This window comes from Dipodomys merriami, unplaced genomic scaffold, assembly GCF_024711535.1.
Source record: "Dipodomys merriami isolate MVZ:Mamm:240054 unplaced genomic scaffold, mDipMer1.0.p SCAF_19, whole genome shotgun sequence".
Taxonomy (NCBI): Eukaryota; Metazoa; Chordata; class Mammalia; order Rodentia; family Heteromyidae; genus Dipodomys; species Dipodomys merriami.
The window spans coordinates 22035215-22055555 of record NW_027203270.1 but is presented as its reverse complement, the minus strand read 5'-3'; the positions used below and the strand labels follow the sequence as shown (position 1 = coordinate 22055555).

Here is a 20341-nt window from a genome sequence, read left to right as displayed (position 1 = left end):
CAGAGGTTGGAAATCAAAATTCTGTGTATTGCCAGGTACTAGTGGCTCACACCTGTGATCCTAGGTACTTAGGAGGATGAGATCTGAGGATCGCAGTTCAAAGCCAGACCAGGTAAGAAAGTCTGTGAGGTTCTTATCTCCAGTTAACCACCAGAAAACCAGAAGTGGAACTGTGGCTCAAAGTGGTAGAGTGCTAGCCTTGAGCAAAAGAGCTCAGGGACAGCACCTAAGCCCTTACTGACCCAAAAACAAAACAAAACAAAAAATCTATTTGTTTCACTATATGCCCATAGCACTGGATAAGTGTATGGGAAAAATAAAGAAAACATTCAAGTGAAAAAGTCATCATTTAAAAAAAAAACAAAACAAATCTTATCCAAGATTTTGCCTGGAAAAGTTAGATCTAAGATGGAGATTTAATAAATATCAGTGAATAATAAATACATCATGGATGGCAAACACATCTGCTTTCTTACATAATTATTCTAAACTACCCTCAGGCCCTCCATAGTATCATAATGACCCATTCTCCCATTTCTAATTTACATGTGCTGAAAACATTACACAGGAAGTTTTCCAATTCCTTGAATTACTAAACAATTTTGTAGATCTTTTGTCAAAAGTCTTATCTGTTTCATGAGGTAAAGCTATAATAACTAAAAAAGTATTCCAAATAATACATAATTATTTCCTTCCCAGATAATTATATTCTTATTTCCTTTCAAGATGCCCAACATTTTTACCTTTCCAAATGTACAATAATCCACAGAACAAAGAGGAAATTTGACTTATAACTGGAAAAATGAACTAATAAGAGGAAAAAAATTGTATCAGTGATGACTTTAGCTTTGAAACGCACCACTGAAAATGAAGAATGGGGCAACAGGGCATTCATTCTCCTATAGCATAAAGGACAAAAATAGATATTTAGTAGGATACAGAAATCAAGGAAAATAACAACTTTTGATTCAAATTGCATTGTAATTTGGCAAATTAAAATGGAGCGACGCTTTTATAATACCAAATACTTGTTCTTTAAAGAGGGAGAATAGGGCAGGGAATGTGGCTTAGTGGTAGAGTGCTTGCCTATTATGCATGAAGCCCTGGGTTGGATCCCTCGGTACCACATAAACAGAAAAAGCCAGAAGTGGTGCTGTGGCTCAAGTGGTAGAATGCTAGCCTTGAGCAAAAGAAGCTCAGGGACAGTGCTCAGGCCCTGAGTTTAAGCCCCAGAACTGGCAAAAAAAAAAAAGACAAAAAGACGGGGGGGGGGGGGGGGGGGGGGAGGAGGAAAACATTCAAATATTCCTGAAAAAAGTAACTGTATTAAATATTCCAAAGGAGTGAAAAGGCAAGTAAGTAGAGGGCCTACAAATCACACAAGAGAAATGACCTCTTTAGAACGTACATGTTACATGATACCAATTTGAACATTAATTGATGGAAGTGATGGATAAAATTTGGAGATTTTATTTTTTTAATTTTGCCTATAATGGAATTTAATCTGTACTTTCTTTTCTTCTTTGTCCACCTAAACCTATTCTTTCTTTCTCCATTGTGACTCAATTTGGACAAAGCAGTATTTCCTCAGAGTTTTCAAGTGACTGAAAGCACTTTGCAAGGTGACATAGAATACAAAATATAATCTCTATTAAAATAACTAATACAACTTTGTCAAAAAGCTTCAGGACAAGAAGCATTTGGATAAAAATATAGTGTTACACTTACGGAGACAAAAGTGAAGCAGAGGCCAGCTCCTCTTTGTGCTAGCTGCTCTGTGTCCAGACGAGGTTTTGCTAGCATCACTGACATGAGCGTTGGCAGGGCAGACTGCTCCTCTGAGGCCTCCTTTGCAGCATTGCCGTCTAAGCCATAGAGGGGCTGCTCTACTCGCCGCTGGAAAACATTAAAGGAATATCTTACATGAGAAAGCAATACTACCACTATATGGAACCATACAGCTACAGATTGTAAGATATATGATTTACAAAAAGCCTAAGAGAGAACAACAATATTGTCACTCAATTGTGTCACTATAAATCTGAAGAAATAATTCAATTCCATGCAATGACATTCTAATGATTCTCTGTATCATATAACTCTGAATTTACAGATTACTTTGTAGAGTTCAAAAATCCATTTCATAATAATCTCTCCCAGACAAAGCTTATTCAATCCTGCAAATAAAGAATTAAGACAACTAATTGTCCATGCTTTTATAGATAGACCTTATGTCACTTTCAATCAGACTCTCAATATACCAAGACTTCTGTGTAAAACACTCTACAATAAATGCAAACAAAACAAGCGTAGTGCATTAAAAGAACAAACACAATTATGAAGTTTCTTTTGAAAATGTAAGGATAGTTACACATAAGCAATCACCAAATCTAATTCAATTACATTAACATTAGAAGGAAAAAGTGATTTATCCCTTTGAACCAGAGAATATGTACCTTTTTGGCCATTTTTTTTTAACTGGAACTCTTTCAGTTTAATACTTCAAAGTATTTTTTCAAAAACACTGATATAGCCAGGGACTGAAATCCTAGCTAGGCAGGAGGTAAAGATAAGAAGGACCAAAACTTGAGGGTAGCCTGGAAAAAAAGTCCACAAGACTCCATCTCAACCAATCAAAAGCTTTAAAATAAAAAAAGAAAAAAAAAAAACAAGCTAAAAAAAGCAGCTGAGTGTATGTAACACACCAAATACCAGAAGCAAACACACACACAAAAAATCATGATTCAAGTCAGCCTGTACCAAGAGTGAGACCCTCAAAAAGTAATCTAAGTCTAAAAGGCGTGAGCATGACTCTAGAAGTGCTGCCTAACAAGCATAAGGTCCTGAGTTCAGCCTCCACCTCCACGAAATTTAAAAAAAAAAAAAGAATCAAAAGAAGAAATTAAAGCTAGAAATCAAATAGTTCATACATTCAATTTTCTTTTTGTTACTGTTTATTGTTGTTTGAGATGAGGTTTAGCTATGTAGTACAGACTGGCCTTAAACTAAAGTATCTCCTAACTCAGTTCCCTAAATGCTGTGATTACAAGTATATGCCACTATACCTGGCCAGATTCAACATTATTATAGAAGGTTTAGCCAGGGTAAAAATATGAGGGAGGGGAGCAAAAGGCCCTGTGTTTTATAACACCATTATTGCCATGAAGGGAAAGAAAGGGAAGGGACAGTTGAAGTCTCCCAGACTTTTCTGCCCCGACTAGCCTTGAACCAAAATCCTCCCAATCTTGGCCTCCCAACATAGCCCCCAGCTTTGGGTTGAAAAGGAGTCTCTAGAACTTTCCTTCCAAGTTGGCCTCAAACTTGGATCCTCCCATTAGCTGACCAAGTAGCTAGAGTAATAAGCGTAAGTTACTGCCAGCTGGTTGTGAAAGCCTTTTAAACATAAACATTAAAAACATAAACCAAAATAGTAACCTGTCTGTACAACATCTTAATAATAACAATAAAATTATATAGTGTGTGTGTGTGTGTGTGTGTGTGTGTGTGTGTGTGTGTGTGTGTGTGTGTGTGTGTGTGTGTGTGTGTGTGTGTGTGTGTGTGTGTGTGTGTGTGTGTGTGTGTGTGTGTGTGTGTGTGTGTGTGTGTGTGTGTGTGTGTGTGTGTGTGTGTGTGTGTGTGTGTGTGTGTGTGTGTGTGTGTGTGTACCAGCTGGGGTTATAGTATTTACCTAACATGTACTAGGTCGTAAGTTTGATCTCTAGTGGTATAAAATATATGTGTGCATGTATTTGTAAACCATATACAAACATGTATGAACAACAAAAAGCTCATAAACTCATAAAGGAAAAACTGATCATTTTGACCTCTTTAAATATTTTTACGCCTGAATGGAAAATTCAACAGAAAGTTATGGGAACCACAACAGGTAAATTATTTACACAAAGAGTTAGTAATCTTAATAAAGTGCTCTAACCCAATACTAGCATAAACAAATATTCCAACAGAGAAGATGCAAAAAAATATGCATTAAAGGAGAAATTGAAAAAGCCATCCAATATATGAAAACCTGCTAGACAAGATTAGTGAAGACATGAAAGGTAAAACAAGGTATTTTTCTAACTAAAGATTATAAAGATACAGTTATATGCATATACACACAAACTGACTAAAGGACAATATACTTAGGGGAGGAGTAACTCCTTTGAACAAAACCATTTAACACAATGAGTACCAGGGAAGCTGGAACATGTGAGGGAGGGGGGGTGTTCAACAAGAGAGATTATACCTATGGAGGGGGTATTATACCAATGAAGGGAAGAAGGGAGAACAAATGTAGTCATTATATTTAGTACACATTAGGTAAAAACTGAACTATGTAACCTGAAGGTAGAGATGGGAAGGGGAAAGCCAAGAGAGAATGATGGACCCAGTGATAATGATCAAGATGCATTATATTCATAACCTACCATTGGAATTAAAATCCTCTGTACAGGGGCTGGGAAGGTGGCTCAGTGGTAGAGCGCTTGCCTTGCATGCATGAGGCCCTGGGTTCCATTCCTCAGCACCACATAAGCAAAAAGAAAAAAGCCTGGGTTCCATTCCTCAGCCTTGCTTGAGCTGAAGAGCTGAGGGACAGTGCCCCGACCCAGAGTTCAGGCCCCACGACCAGACCCAAAAAACAAAAAACAAACAAACAAACAAAAAACCTGTACAACTACTTAATTAAAATATTTTTAAAAGATTATAAAGATAAAATTCTAAGCTATTGACTAAATAAATTCAATGGAGTGGACTGGGAAGTTGGCTCAATGGTAGGGTGCTTGCCTTGCATGCATGAGGCCCTGGGTTCGATTCCTTAACACCACATAAGCAGAAAAAGTCAAAAGTGGTGCTGAGGTAGAGACCTAACCTTGAGCTGAAGAGCTGAGGGACAGCTCCCAAGCCCAGAGTTCAGGCTCCACGACCAACAACAACAACAAAAAAATGGAGTAACTGGATGTATAGCTTAAGTGGTAGAGTGATGGCCCAGAGCAAAAAAGCTGAAGAAAAGTGTGAAGAACCGAGTTCGAAACCTAATATTGGCATGGAGAAGAAAAAAAAAAAATCTCTTCCTCCTGGCCTCGATGACATAGCTTACAACTAGAAGAATCTGGGGCTGGGAAGATGGCACAGTGGTAGAGTGCTAGCCTTGTATGCATGAGGCCCTGGGTTTGATTCCCTAGCACCACATAAGCAAAAAGAAAAAAGCTGGAATGGTGCTGTGGCTCAAGTGGTAGAGCGTTAGCCTTGAGCTGAAGACCTGAGGGACAGCGCCCAGGCCCAGAGTTCAGGCCCCACAACCAGACCCAAAAACAAAAGCAAAACAAACAAACAAAAAAAAAACTGGAAGAATCTAAGCTACTCAATAGACTGGGATCTGAGGATCAAGGTCCAGAGCCAGCATAGGCAGATAAATCCATAAGACTCACATCTCCGATTAAGAAGCAAAACACCCCAACTCACATGCATGACTCAAGTAGGAGAGCTAGTCGCGAGCAAAAATAGCCAAACAAGAACACAAGGTCCTAAGTTCACACCCCAGTACCAGCACACACACAAAATAATAATAATAGTAATAATAATAAAGTAGGGGCTGGGAAGGTAGCTCAGTGGTAGAGTGCTTGCCTTGCGTGCATGAGGCCCTGGGTTCAATTCCTCAGCACCACTAAGCAGAAAAAGCCAGAAGTGGTGCTGTGGCTCAAGTGGTAGAGCACTAGCCTTGAGCTGAAGAGCTGAGGGGCAGCGCCCAGACCCAGAGTTCAGGCCCCATGACCAACAAAAAAATAATAAAATAATAATAGTAATAAAGTAAATTGAAATAAAAAAGCTATTATAAAACATACATGTATATAGCCAGAAAAGGTCTACATAACCATTTGCCCTCTACACACCTCAATAACAATTCTTTTGAAGGAACATTTTTTTTTTGGGGGGGGGTCCGGTCGTGGGGCTTGAACTCTGGGCCTGGGTGCTGTCCCTCAGCTCTTCAGCTCAAGGCTAGCACTCTACCACTTGAGCCATAGCACCACTTACGGCTTTTTTCTTTTTGCTTATGTGGTGCTGGGGAATCAAACCCAGGGCCTCAGGCATGCAAGGCAAGCGCTCTACCACTGAGCCACCTTCCTAGCCCCTTGAAGGGAACTTTTTATTTTACCACTTGTGAAAAACTGTTCACTTTTACACAAGCAGGAAAAAAAAAATGAATCTGAGCTGCTAGAGGTCAGGACAGTGGCTATGCCCAAGGGAGAAAAAGGAGGTGAGCAGCAGGAAAAGAGTCCAGGGAGGACATCTGCAGGGCTGCAACACTTGGCTTTTTATATTGATACAGTTTGCAAGAATTATACTGTAGACTTACAAGTGTATTCTTCTGTTAGCATAAATATGAATCAAGAAAAAACTTAAGTATATAAAAATTAGCACGTTTGTGTTTGTGTGTGTGTGTGTGTGAGAGAGGGGGGGAGGGAAGGAGGAAGAAGGGGAGGAGAGAGAGGAAGAGGGGGGGAAGATGGGGGGAGAGAGAGAGAAAAATTAAGAACTAAAGTCATATTAGAGACAGTAACAAGGTATGGAGAAGTACTGTTTTAGAAAAGTTGGCCAGGGATAAACTATGCTATGGTCATTCTTGAGCAACAACCTGCTGAAGAGTTTGCCAATTCTGGAAAAGAATGTTTCTGGAAAAAGGAATAAGGCAACAAAGGCCCTGAAGCAGAAAAGTACTTTACAGTACTCAAAGAGACTGTGTATCACCGCCACACACAACATGGACAACAGACAGAGAAGCACAGCACAGGTCAGACAGGAGCTATCAGGCCATGTGAGGGCTTCAGTATAGGAAGCCCTGCATAATTCTGAACAGAGAGCCATGATAAGTCATAACTTTCTTATCTTTCAGACCAGGAAACTGGAACTGTGTCAGAAAATGGCAAAAACAGGAGTCTATGATGGAAGCTAGAAAATAATGCAGAGTTCTTAAAGAATAAAAGTGGTCAGACTCCAATATATTTTAAAGGAAAAACAAGATTTTCTGATGGATTATCTATTTTGATGTTTAAGTCAAAAAAAAAGCAGATTAAACTGTCACCTATCAGGACAGCCCAGACAACAGGAAAAGTAGTCTGCGTTATTTTGTATAAGGTAATAAAGAGCCCCTTTTCCAACATGTTGAAGTATAAACTGTGCATTAAATACTAGTGGCAATCTCAAGAAGGAAAATGGACACATACCACCATGGGGACCAGAACCTAAGTGAAGGGCAAAGAAGTTCACTCATTCAAAAAAGCAGATAAGGATATTAATTCAAAAGATAGCTAGTCACATTAGCTACCTCAGGAAATATTAACCTCAGCACTACTAACATTTTAAATTGGGTAATTGTTTGTTATTAGGGTACTATTCTGACTTTATATAGGATATTTACCAGCATCATGGTCTCTGCCCGGCACTGATGCAAGCAGCATGGCAGATGCAGCTTAGAATGTGGATGTCCCCTCTTAACTACTATTTTTTTCAGTAAAATAAAATATCAAGGCTATTAATTGAATTACAAGAGGTGCTATGGAGGTTTGTAGAGAAATAATAAAAGGAATTATGTTTCAACTGACATAGCATAGATGTCATACTACTTTAAAAAACAAACCAAAAAAAAAAAAAAAACGGATTTTAAGAGATCAGGCACTGTCGGCTCATGCCTGTAATCACAACTACTCTCAGGAAGCTGAGATCGGAAGACAGAGCTTCAAAGCCAGTCAAGGCAGGAAAGGAAAATTCATAGATTCTTATTTGCAATGAACTGCCAAAAGAGCCAGAAGTGGAATTGTTACTCGAGTGGTAAAATGCTAGTCTTGAGCTAAAAAGCTCAGTGACAGTGCCCAGGCCCTGAGTTCTAGCCCCAGAACTGATACAATCAAAAGAGGGAAACATTGAGACATTTTACAAAACCTACCTGTGCCAAATATTCTGCAAGCTCATGTAATATTTTCTAACTTTAATTGGCTTAAATCCAAAAGTAGAGACAACAGTCTCTTCAGCTATTATCTAACAAACCTCAGTCTATCCAAGCAGGTACATACATTTAACATTATTAAAGTGTGGCAGTGATGAAAAATGTCATTTCATAAGTTTAACTTACATTTTTGTATGTACTTCAACAACTACTTTCATCCTAATACAAGCATATTTCTATGAAGAGAAGGAAGTAATTTTTTAAAGTATATCTTAAGTGCTTTAACAATATAAAGCTTAAGTCACTCAGAAAAAGGGAAGTATTATCCAATGTGCTAACAAAGCAAAGAAAAACAACTTTCCTAAACAAACAGATCCAAGATGACCACTTCCAATAGTGGCAACTCCAATCCTTAAGATTCCAATGAAAGCTCTATCCACGGCATTACGGACAAAGTGTTGGAGTTTTCATTACTATACATCAATTATCTAAAGGTACTAAAGCAAATTAACCCAACTCCTACATTAGCTTGTTCAGTAATTACCAATCTCAAGACTATTAACATTTGAATCAGATAATTATTCTTTACAGAGCAACGGTCCTAACTTTGTAGGGTATGTACCAGCACTCAGCCTCTGCCCAGTAGATGTCATATTTTTAACAAGCAAAATACTCCAACCAAAAGAGGAAAAAAAAGCACCAAATTGCAATACCCAAGTACCCCTTCATTTGTATATAAAATAATAAGCATACTGAAAAAAAACCCAAAGATACAGAAATAAAGGACCTCTTGTTAATTTGTCCTATTGTTTTTAGATAACTCTGTATTCTTTACCTCATATATGGTGCATACACATGCACATCTGAAGGAAAGTAGGAGCAGAGCACACAATCAGTGGGAAGCGGGTGAAAAAATACAGCACAGGGGCCCATCAACTGCACTGGACATTGATGAAAATGAACTAAGCAACTCAAGGGCAGTGATGGGAGGGAATGAGAGAGGGAACAGCAAAAGGAAAAAAAATGTACCTATCACCCAATTTGTAAAAAATAGTTTTATTGCTAAAGATCATGGAATTCAAAAGCAATATGGATTAAGATAATGATTATCATTGTGAAGATTAAAGGGTATTTGTAAGTTAAATAAATATAATTTAAAAACTCCAAATATTGTTACTGTCTCTGGTTGAAAACCACTAATTGGAGGTCTAATGATTTTAAGAATTTGTGGTCTCACTGAAAGGCTGAAAAGAACCAGTCCCAAATGTGTATGATACTAGCTTTCCTGCTTTCTATGTAAGCTCTGGAGGCAACTCAAATACCAGGAGGTGACCAAATTATAAAAAGGAAGAAAAAGAATTTAGTTACAGAAACAGGTAAGTTTGACAAGAATTAAAAACCTACTATTGCTGGGCACTGGTGGCTCAAGCCTGTAATCCTAGCTACTCAGGAAGCTAAGATCTTAGGGATCACTTTAAAGTCAACCAGCCAGGAAAATCTGTGACTCTTATCTCCAATAAATTACCAAAAAAGCCAGAAGGGGAGCTGTGGCTCAAGTGGTAGAGTGTTAGCCTTGAGCAAAAGAAGCTCAGGGATAGCACCTAGGCCCTGAGTTCAAACCCCAGGATTGGCATTAAAAAAAAAAAATTAGAGAGAGAGAGAGAGAGAGAGAGAGTTAGCTGCTTGCTGGTGGATCTTGCCTGTAATACTAGCTACTAAGGAGATTGATATCTGAGGATCGAAGTTCAAAGCCTGCCAAGGCAGGAAAGCCCAGGAGATTTCTTATCTCCAATTAACCTCTAGAAAACAAGAAGTAGAACTGAGGCTCAAGTGGTAGAATGTTAGCCTTGAGTAAAAAAGCTCAGTGACTAAGCTCTTGTCATGAGTTCAAGTCCCAAGATCAGCATCAAAAAACAAAAACAAAAAGCCAACAACAAAACAACCCTACTGTTTTGTGCCCCAAGTCTGTAATCTTTTCTACTCTAGAGGCTGAGATATGTGGAACAATGTTCAAAGCCACCTAGGGCAGGAAAGTCAAGGAGACTCTTATCTCTAACCAATTAAAAAACAGAAGCAGAACTGTGGCTCCAGTGGTAGAGTATTAGCCTTGAGCAATTAAGCTCACACACTGTGCCCAGGCCCAGAATTCAAGCCTCAGAACCAGATGGGGGTGGGGAGATGCCAACACTATTGATTTGAAGGCTAAGATATGAGGATCACGGTTTGAAGCCAGCCCAGGCAAGAAAGTCCATGAGACTCTTATCTCCAATTAAACCCCCTCGCTGCTTCCACTGAGTAAATATGGTTAGCTTTTTTCTAAAGTTAACTTAGTGATATAGATTTTAATCTAAGTAAGGGAATCACTTATTCCTAGGGAATACTAGGAAGTTTTTTTTCCCCTTCATTCCTCATTTCCCGTGGGTAATTAATGGAAGAGAAACTGCTTGAGTGTTCCTGGGCTTCTGGTCTCCTATAACAGGTGTCAGATTTCTCCAGGTGAATGCTTACCGGTAAGGGATTGGATAAGGAATGTTGCGGTGAGGATCGTGCAACTGGTGGAACACTTCTGCCAGGGCTGGTTCCTGGCCCGCTTCCCCCAGCAAACTGGCCAACAGGGAAAAATGGATATGAATAATTCAAAATAGTACTATGCTTCAGATAAGGAGAGTAAAAGATTAATACACAAACAGGTCTTAATTATACATGGCCCTTTTAAGTCAGTACATCTTACTCTAGAGAGAAAATTTCATGTAAGTGAAATTCTGCTCTTTTCAATGAGATTTTTAAGAATGAGCTACCACAGAAATACACCAAGATATATGGAAAACATGAGTAGAAAGTTGAAAGTACACATGGTTTTGAATGGCAGAAGAGTGTTTTCTCTGTTTGCCTCAAAATAAACATAGCAAAAATGCAGTGGTGCAGTGGTGTTAGTTGTTTTTAGTAACACTAGGAATGGGTCACTGGGCTCTCACACATTCCTCTGGTCTAAGGGAAGAGGACAAAAGAAGAGAGTAAATCATTCCACCTTAATCTTTGAAAGACACAAAACCTCATTTGACCAAGGAAAAAAAATTACCTCATGTGAATTCTTTTACCATCACAAACAAAGCACATAATAAAAACTATTTTAAATTTAGCAAGTTAGCAGCAGTTTCCTCTTATTAAGAGAGATGGGGCAGAATTAAATGATAAAGATGGAAAGAAAAAGGGGAAAATGATAGTAAGGCAAAATATTGCACCCTAATGCATTGAAGGAACACAGATTTAGGTTTTTAAAAATTCACTGTAGGTTTTTTTTCCCCAAAAAATATAACTTACCTCAAAGTAATCACTAATTTTATGTCCCCTAGGAGTGCCTTTCCCTGAAAATGAAACCAAAGTGATTACAGTTTTTCCAATGCACATGTAAAACATTATAACCAAAATGCATTTTAACTGTACACATTGCTGTAACCCAAGTGTTGGCTTAACTGTTATAACAAATGAACCAAAAACAATCTTTCTTTTATAAATATGCCAAAGAGGAGGAACAAAACTCATCTATAATCTCAATTTATGAGAATGGAGATTCAAAGTGCACTAAACGGAACTACAGAGTTGATTGATTCTGTTTCACTAAGAACACATGATTTTGTCACTATGGGAGAATTTTCCTTCCAAAATGTAAGAACAATGAAAATGATCAAGATTTCTATTCCTTACAACACAAGTGAAAAGGGCCAAACAATTTATTCTTTGAGTACATATTTGGCATTATAGCCATCATCTTTGTAGATTTATTCCAATGGACCCCATTCCTGAACTAAATAATTGCCATGGAACAGCAGCAATGTACATTTTTAAAATTTTGGCTACTAACAAACCACAGTTCTAATCTAAGACATGGTTAAAACTTAACTGTATCCTCTTTTGTATACAACTCAAGTTTGGTCTGAAGAAAAACCTATGAGCTAAAATTGGCTTGAAATACAATGAGGGAAGGGGTTAGAAGTGTGCCTTAGTTGGTAGAGCACCAATCAGCAAAAGTGTCAGGTACTGATTTTGAGTCCCTCCAGTCTTAGGAAGAAAAGAAAAGAAAAGAGAAAAGGAAAGGAAAGGAAAGGAAAGGGAGAGGGAGAGAGAGAGAGAGAGAGAGAGAGAGAGAGAGGGAGAGAGAGAGGGAGAGAGAGAGAGAGAGAGAGAGAGAGAGGAGAGAGAGAGAGAGAGAGAGAGAGAGAGAGGAGAGAGAGAGAGAGAGAGAGAGAGAGAGAGAGAGAGAGAAAGAAAGAAAGAAAGAAAGAAAGAAAGAAAGAAAGAAAGAAAGAAAGAAAGAAAGAAAAAAGAAATAGGAAAAACAGCCTCCAAAGAGTTGATCCCATTTTGTCTGGGATGCAAGCCCATTATAAAACAGCCTGATATTGTGGAGAGATATAAAAACTTTCTTAGGAATCCTTGTATAAAAGCTAATAATTTATTGTGAATTAGAAAACTCTAAATATATAAAGATTCAGTATTTTCCATTGGTGTAAAATACTACCTTGGCTAGTTTCATATGGTTCAGCTTTTCTTTTCCGATTTCGCTGGTCATTCTGCTTTTTCTCAGGAGTCTGTTAAATATCACATATGTCACAATTAGTATCTTGGTAAACTTTTTACATTAGGAAAATAGAGCACATACAAATAACAATATATAAGAGATATATAACAAATATATAAGAGATGAGTCTGGCACAAACAATTCCTGAATCAGTGTCTTGCTCTGAGGACAAAGAAAAAAATAAAAAATACAGAATCCAGCTGGGTGCCAGTGGCTCACACCTGTAATCCTAACTACTCAGGTGGCTGAGATCTACAGAGCATGGTTCAAAGCCAGCCCGGGCAGGAAAGTCCATGAGACTCTTATCTCCAATGAACCATCAGAAAACCAGAAGTGGCACTGTGGCTCAAGTGGTAGAGCATTCACCTTAAGCTGAAGAGCTCAGCGACAGAGCCCAGGCCTAGAGTTCAAACCCCAGGATTGACCAAAAAAAAGTCCAGAATACTATTCAGTTTTTGGCAAGTTGCTTAAAATACTACATCTTTGATTTACTGACATATAAGTTAAACTTCCATAAATGTTAAATGTGTGATAGTACATGCCTATAATGCCACACTTGGGAGGCTGAGGCAGGAGGACCACAAGTTTAAGGTCAGTGTGAGCTACAACAGTAAGCCTTTCTCTAAAAACACAAAAACATTTTTTAAAAGCACAAATATAGGATAAAGTAGACTCTTGGACAACTTTATAAGTGCTTAACCCAGCCAAGAGCTGGTGGCTCATGCCTAAAATCCTAGCTATTTAGGAGGCTGATGAGATCTGAGAATCACAGTTCAAAGCCATCCCTGGCAGAAATATTCCTGAGATTCTTATCTCCAATTAACCAGCAAAAAGCTGAAAGTAGAGCTGTAGTTCTAGTAGCAGATGCTAGCCTTGAATGACAAAATTAAGTAAGAATAAGAAGAGTCTGGGCTGGGAAGTTGGCTCAGTTGGTAGAGTGCTTGCCTCGATTGCATGAGGCCATGGGTTCGATTCCTCAGTACCACATAAACAGAAAAAAGCCGGAAGTGGCACTGTGGTTCAAGTGGTAGGGCTCAAGCCTTGAGCTGAAGAGCTAAGGAACAGCACCCAGGACCAGCGTTCAGCCCCCACGACAAAAAAAAAAAAAAGGAATAAGAAGAGTCCAAGCCCCATTACCAGCCAGCACAAAAAAAAAAAGTAAACAAAATAAAAGTCTTTAAGCCAACACTCTTTTTCCAAGAAGGAAAGATGTGCCAAACAAATGAATTTGCAAGTCTTATGTATGGTAACAGACTTACTCACATCTATATCTATGCAGTTAAGAGTATTTGCCCAATATTTTAAATTTGAGCAGGAAAAATTAAAAACAAACAGGTAAAACATAGTGGTCCATACCATAATCCCAGTTACGTGGGAGGGAGAGGCAAGTTTGGGCAAAAACCTAAAACTATCTGAAAAAGTTTAAAAAGTAAAAGGACTGGGAGTACAGCTCAAGTGGTAGAGCATAGGACTTTGATGTCCTAAGTCCAAACTCCAATGCCATTCTCCTCAAAAGAAAAAAGCAAAAACAAACAAACAAACAAAATAACCCTCTATTATTAAAGTTAGCCAATGGTCCATTCTGTTAAAGTACTGACAAATGAAATAAAATTCAGCCAGTGCCTAGAGGCTGTTCTTTAAGATGTTTCACATTTACAAACATCAAGAAGTTCTTTAGCTGGGTGCTGATGGCTCAGGCCTATAATCCTAACTACTCAGGAGGCTGAGCTCTCAGGATCATGGTTTAAAGCCAGAGCTGACAGGAAAGTCCATGAGACTTTCCTGTCAATTAACCAACAAAAAACCAGAAATGACCTTATGGCTCAAATGATAGAGTGCTAACTAGCCTTGAGCACAAAAGTTCAGTGACAGTGACCAAGCTGAGTTCAAGCCCCAGGACCAGCACAATAATAATAATTATTATTATTCAAATATGAATATTAAATTTAATTCAGCTACAACTGCAGTTGGCTGATACTTACTGATGGCAACTATGCCCAACCACCCACCCCAAAAAAAAGACATGATAAAAATGATAAAAGGGCTGGGAATGTGGCTTAGTGGCAGAATGCTTGCCTAGCATGCGTGAAGCCCTGGGCTCAATTCCTCAGTACCACATACACAGAAAAAGCCAGAAGTGGCGCTGTGGCTCAAGTGGTAAAGTGCTAGCCTTGAGCAAAAGAAGCTCAGGGACAGTGCCCAGGGCCTGAGTTCAAGCCCCAGGACTGGCACACACACACAAAAAAAAAAACATAAAAACTCATTAATACTACATCAAAGCTATACAAATACAAACAGCACACAATTCACACAGGCTTAACAATGCCTGAGTGTCTGTGAAGGCAAAAAGAGTGCTTTTAACCCAGACTAAGCACAGAAGTCTTGCCTGGATGTAGTTTCTTACCTCTACTTCTTTATCACTCAAGGACCCCACACTGCACAAGCTCTGGTTGGAAGACTCACTATTGAGTGGCCCCTGAAAAGAAAAATTTTTTTAAAGAATCAAAAGAAATTTTAATTTAAAATGACTACAAAACTGAAGAAGAAGCCTGCTGATTCTGATGTCTAAGTTAAGAGCAACAACACCTTCTATCAATTTGACAATAACTTGAACTATGCCCTCCACATTAAAATTCTCTAGCTCTTACTAATTTCACTTGCTTTACAAACTATTCGTGTGCAGGTTTTCCCTCTAAAGTACTTTCACATGTTCTTAATAAGAATATTTTCATTATAAATTCTTCTTAAAGGAAAATAAGCATGGAAATCAATTCTCCCTGCCTTGTATATCATAAAAACAGCATCTAGAAGTTGTGATGCTCAAGAGTATGTTAAGAGTTCTTTATGAGGGGTGGTTAGGAACCACAATAAAGCAAGTACTTTTCTAAGTCATGCTTAAGGAGGCACAAAAGCTCAAAAAAAAAAAAAAAAAAAAGGTTACATTCCAGCACTTGGGAGGCTAAAAGCAGAAGGATCATCAGTTGGAGGCCAGTCTAATCCATATAGACAGGCTATGTCTGAGAAGAAAAACCAAAGAACAAAAAAGTTACATGAGATTGACTGTACAATAACGTAAGTTTCAGGAACTGGTGACATTATATAAAAAGACAAGTATTCAGAACTTCAAGCCAGGTATTTGTGGTTCACACCTGTAATCCTAGCTACTCAGGTGTGGCTGAGATCTGATGACTGCAGTTCAAAGCCAGCCCAAGCAGGAAAGTCTGTGAGACTCATCTCCAATTAACGGAGGGGGGGGGGGGGCGCAGGGCGGCGCCCCTGGAAGTAGAGCTGTGGCTCAAGTGGTAAGTGGTAGAATGTTAGTCTTGAGCAAAGAATTCAGAGACAGCACACAGGTCCAAAATTCAAGCACCAGGACTAACAACAAAACAAAACAACACTGGAAATGTTCCAAAAAGCAAAGAGTAAAATCTGTTCAATAAAATATATGAAAATTCATTCAAAAAGGGAAAAGCCCATGGTATTCAAACCAATACTACTACCTTCTGTCTTCCCCCCTAAGCCTGGCTCCAGACTGCCCTGGTCAACAACACAAGGCTCCCTTCCCCCACATGCAAGCATTCCTGCCTTTAGACTCTTGCTGCTAAAGCTGTCTCAGAGAAGCAGGGGCCTTCCTTTTTCTGTCAAACCCCTACTGTGGGACAGAGGCTCTACTATAGGCATGGCACAGAGAACACAACAAACCAACAGCTCTCCATTCCTCCAAAGTCAGTGGTTCCACAATAGGAGAGAAACCAAGAGGACTTCACTCACAGAAACAGTTTGTCATTGTCCCAGGTCTTCAAAACCCTGACGAGTATTTTGAGTCTAAGGGAAGAAACAGGACCACAGTATCCAAAGCACTTGACTTCATTTGCAATAGTGTTAACAAATTTAAGTATATTATTAAAAGCCAGGTGCTGGTGTGCTGGTGGTTCATGCCTGTAATCCTACCTACTCAGCAAGATGAGATCTGAAGATTGTGGTTCCCAGCCAGCTCAGGCAGGAAAGTCTATTTGAGATTCTTGTCTCCAATTAACCACTAAAAAGCTGGAAGTGGAGCTGTGGCTCAAAGTGGTAGAGAGCTATAGCCTTGAGGAAAATAACCCAAAAAAAAGGGTTTTCTTAAGAATAGATGGCTAAGGCTGGGAAGGTGGCTCAGTGGTAGAGCGCTTGCCTTACATGCATGAGGCCCTGGGTTCGATTCCTTAGCACCACATAAGCAAAAAGAAAAAAGCCGGAAGTGGCGCTGTGGCTCAAGAGGTAGAGCGCTAGCCTTGAGCTGAAGAACTGAGGGACAGCGCTCAGGCCCAGAGTTCAGGCCCCACGACTGGATGCAAAAAAAAAAAAAAGAATAGATGGCTAAGACCCTAGAGCTCAGGTCTATAATCTTACTCAGGAGGCTGAGATCTGAGAATCACACTTCAAAGCCAGCTAAGGCAAGAAAGTTTCTGAGACTTTTATCTCCAAATAACCACCAGAAAACCAGAAGTGGTTGAGTGCTGGCTGTTAGCTTTGAGCAAAAACAGTTCAAGGACCATACCTAGACCCTGATTTCAAGCCCCATAACCCACAAAAAATAAAAAAAATAAAAAGTGGCAGCAGAGATGAGGGTGTAACACAGTAACCAAATACATGTACACATGAGGCCCTGAGTTCTACCTGTGCACCTGTCCCCTTAAAAAAAAAAAAAAAAAAGATTGTGATAGAAGAAAAGTTTAATGAAACTGGACCAGACTATAAACCTCCTCCTAGACAGTAAACCAGTTACTTAGTTTACAACAGAGAACCAGAGCACAAGGGAGTAACTCTCCTAGGGTCAGAACAAACAGCTAAGAAAAAATGGGCAGAAATCCTTCAGAAAAGCTACATTTGATTAAACTAGATTATAATAAAATTTACCCAGGAAATTGTTAGGAGGGGGGGAGAGCAACTAAATGTTAGTTGTATTTAACAGGTGGATATGATACAGAAATAGAGTATCCATACATAGTCACCTAGGATGAATATTGCCATACAGAAAGGCATACGATCAGAGGCTCAACACTTAAGAGGTAGGGATAGGGCAGAATAGATGTCATTAAAATAACACATCTAAGGTGGTACCCTCCTACATGTGTCCACCTCCACCTCCACCTTTACTGGCCCCAAAGCAAATGTAACAGTAACAAGCACAGGAGCTAGGGGAGAACTCAGTTCCCAGAGTTGTTATATCATCTAAAATCACATGAGAGTTGATATATAGTCAGTAGTACATCATTTGCCTGGCATAGATAATGCCAAAGGCCCTGAGGGGAATCCTCAGCACTACAATCAAGTAATCAAGCAATCAATGAAAAATAAATAAAAATTTTAAAGAACAGATATGATGGTATGAGCCTGTATTCTCAGCACTTAGGAGACTGACACAGGCAATTCAAGAGTTGCAGACAATGGTGGCTCCCACCTGTAATCCTATCTACTCAAGAGATTAAGATCTGAGGATGAAGGTTTGAAGCCAGCACAGGTATAAAAATCTGTAAGACTCCATCTCTAATAAATCTCCATCTCTAATTGCTATATTCAAGCAATATGCTGTTATTCAATGTCAGCTGTAATAAAAAAAAAAAAAAAAACTAAGCAAGAGCACAAGGCCTTGAGTTCAAGCTCCAGTACAGGAATACACATACACACACATATATACGTATGTATATACATACATACACACACAGAGTAAAATAAAGACTATCTAATTGTAAGAAGTACTTAACAGCTGCTTTGTTGGGCATAAAAGCAGGAAAAAAGCTTAGCATCTCTACCTGCATTGTATATGTGTCTTTCAGTCATTCTCTCTGCAGTGGACTTTTAGAATTGGGGAGTGACGCCAGGCACCAGTGGCTCACACCTTTTATCCTAGCTACTAAGGAGGCTGAGATCTGAGGATCAAGGTTCACAGCCAGCCCCAGCAGAAAAGTCCATGAGACTCTTATCTCCAATAAAACACTAGAAAACCGGAAATGGTGCTGTGGCTCAAGCGGTAGAGCGCTCCCCTTGAGCTGAAGGGCCCAAGGACAGCGCCCAAGCCCAGAGTTCAAGCCCCATGACTGACCAAAAAAAACCCCAAAAACAAAGAATTGGGGAGTGACAGGATTTATGACTGATCAGTAACATTTTTATGGGATTAAAACTACTCCTAGAGGGCTGGGAAGGTGGCTTAGTGATAGAGTGCATGCCTTGCATTCATGAGGCCCTGGGTTCGATTCCTCAGCACCACATAAGCAGAAAAAGCTGGAAGTGGTGCTATGGCTCAAATGGTAGAGTGCTAGCCTTGAGCTGAAGAGCTGAGGGACAGCACCCAGGCCCAGAGTTCAGGCACCACAACCGACAAAAAAAAAAAAAGTTAAGGTAACTAGGTATATACTCAACAAAAGTGAAAATATATGCACACAAAAATGTGGATACAAATGTAATAGCAGCATTATTCATAAAAGCTACGGGGTTGGGGATGGGAATGTGGCTTAGTGGTAGAGTGCTTGCCTGGCATGCATGAAACCCTGGATTTGATTCCTCAGTACGACACACAGAAAAAGCCAGTAGTGGCACTTGGCCCATGTGGTAGAGTGCTAGCCTTGAGCAAAAAGCTCAGGGACAGTGCCCAGGCCCTGAGTTCAAGCCCCAGGACTGGCAAAAAAAGGAAGGAAGGAAGGAAGGAAGGAAGGAAGGAAGGAAGGAAGGAAGGAAGGAAGGGAGGGAGGGAGGGAGGGAGGGAGGGAGGGAGGGAGGGAGGGAGGGAGGGAGGGAGGGAGGGAGGGACGGAGGGAGGGAGGGAGGGAGGGACGGAGGGAGGGAGGGACGGAGGGAGGGGGGGAGGGAGGGGGGAGGGAGGGGGGAGGGAGGGGGGAGGGAGGGGGGGAGAGGGAGGGAGGAAGGAAGGAAGGAAGGAAGGAAGGAAGGAAGGAAGGAAGGAAGGAAGGAAGGAAGGAAGGAAGGAAGGAAGGAAAAAAGAGCCGGGCGCCAGTGGCTCACTCCTGTAATCCTAGCTACTCAGGAGGCTGAGATCTAAGGATCGAGGTTTGAAGCCAGCCTGGGCAAGAAAGTCCATGAGACTCTTATCTCCAATAAAAAAAAATTAGAAAACTAGAAGTGGTGCTGTGGTTCAAGCGATAGAGTGCTCACCTTGAGCTTGAAGAGCACAGGGACAGCGCCCAAGCCCAGAGTTCAAGCCCCACAACCAACCAAAAAAAAAAAGAAAATCTAACAGGTTGAAAAACAGAGGACTACTGACTCAAAAAGAATAAAAATATGGAATATCCTTAATTATTCACTATAAATCCAATTAAACTGAGTATAGACACAGCCACTGATAAACCTTGAAAATATTTTTCTAAAGTAAAAATAGTCAGAATAAACCATATAGCAAATATCTCCATTCCTATGAAAATCCAAAATAGATAAGTTTAGAACACTTACAAAATAAATTAGGAGCAGGCGCTGGTGACTCACACCTGTAATCCTGGCTATTCAGGAGGCTGACATCTGAGAATCACAGTTCAAAGCCAGCCCGGGCAGGAAAGTCCATGAGATTCCTATCTCCAATAAGCCACAGAAAACCAGAAGTGGTGGTGTGGCTCAATTGGTAGAGCACTAGCCTTGTGCTGAAGAGCTCAGGAACAGCATGCAGGCCCAGAGTTCAAACACCAAGACCAACCAAAAAAAGAAAAGAAGGGAGGGAGGGAGGCAGGGAGGGAGGGAGGGAGGGAAAGAAAAAGAAAGAAAGAAAGAAAGAAGAAAGAAAGAAAGAAAGAAAGAAAGAAAGAAAGAAAGAAAGAAAGAAAGAAAGAAAG

At 39.9% G+C, this 20341-nt stretch overlaps 1 protein-coding gene across 4 annotated transcripts in view; it reads right to left on the bottom strand.

The window, feature by feature from the left end:
* The window catches only part of Tlk2 (tousled like kinase 2), a 107413-nt gene that overhangs the window by 67409 nt on the left and 19663 nt on the right, over positions 1 to 20341 (bottom strand). For 3 of the 4 annotated variants that reach the window (XM_070027709.1, XM_070027706.1, XM_070027707.1), the window contains exons 3-7: positions 14926 to 14997; positions 12462 to 12531; positions 11264 to 11307; positions 10451 to 10546; positions 1729 to 1896 (exon numbers count right to left, since the gene is read on the bottom strand). In XM_070027709.1, the coding sequence (XP_069883810.1) occupies positions 1729 to 1896; positions 10451 to 10546; positions 11264 to 11307; positions 12462 to 12531; positions 14926 to 14997 (450 nt within the window). The remainder of the gene's footprint in view (positions 1 to 1728; positions 1897 to 10450; positions 10547 to 11263; positions 11308 to 12461; positions 12532 to 14925; positions 14998 to 20341) is intronic. The other variant, XM_070027708.1, reaches the window with a different exon arrangement.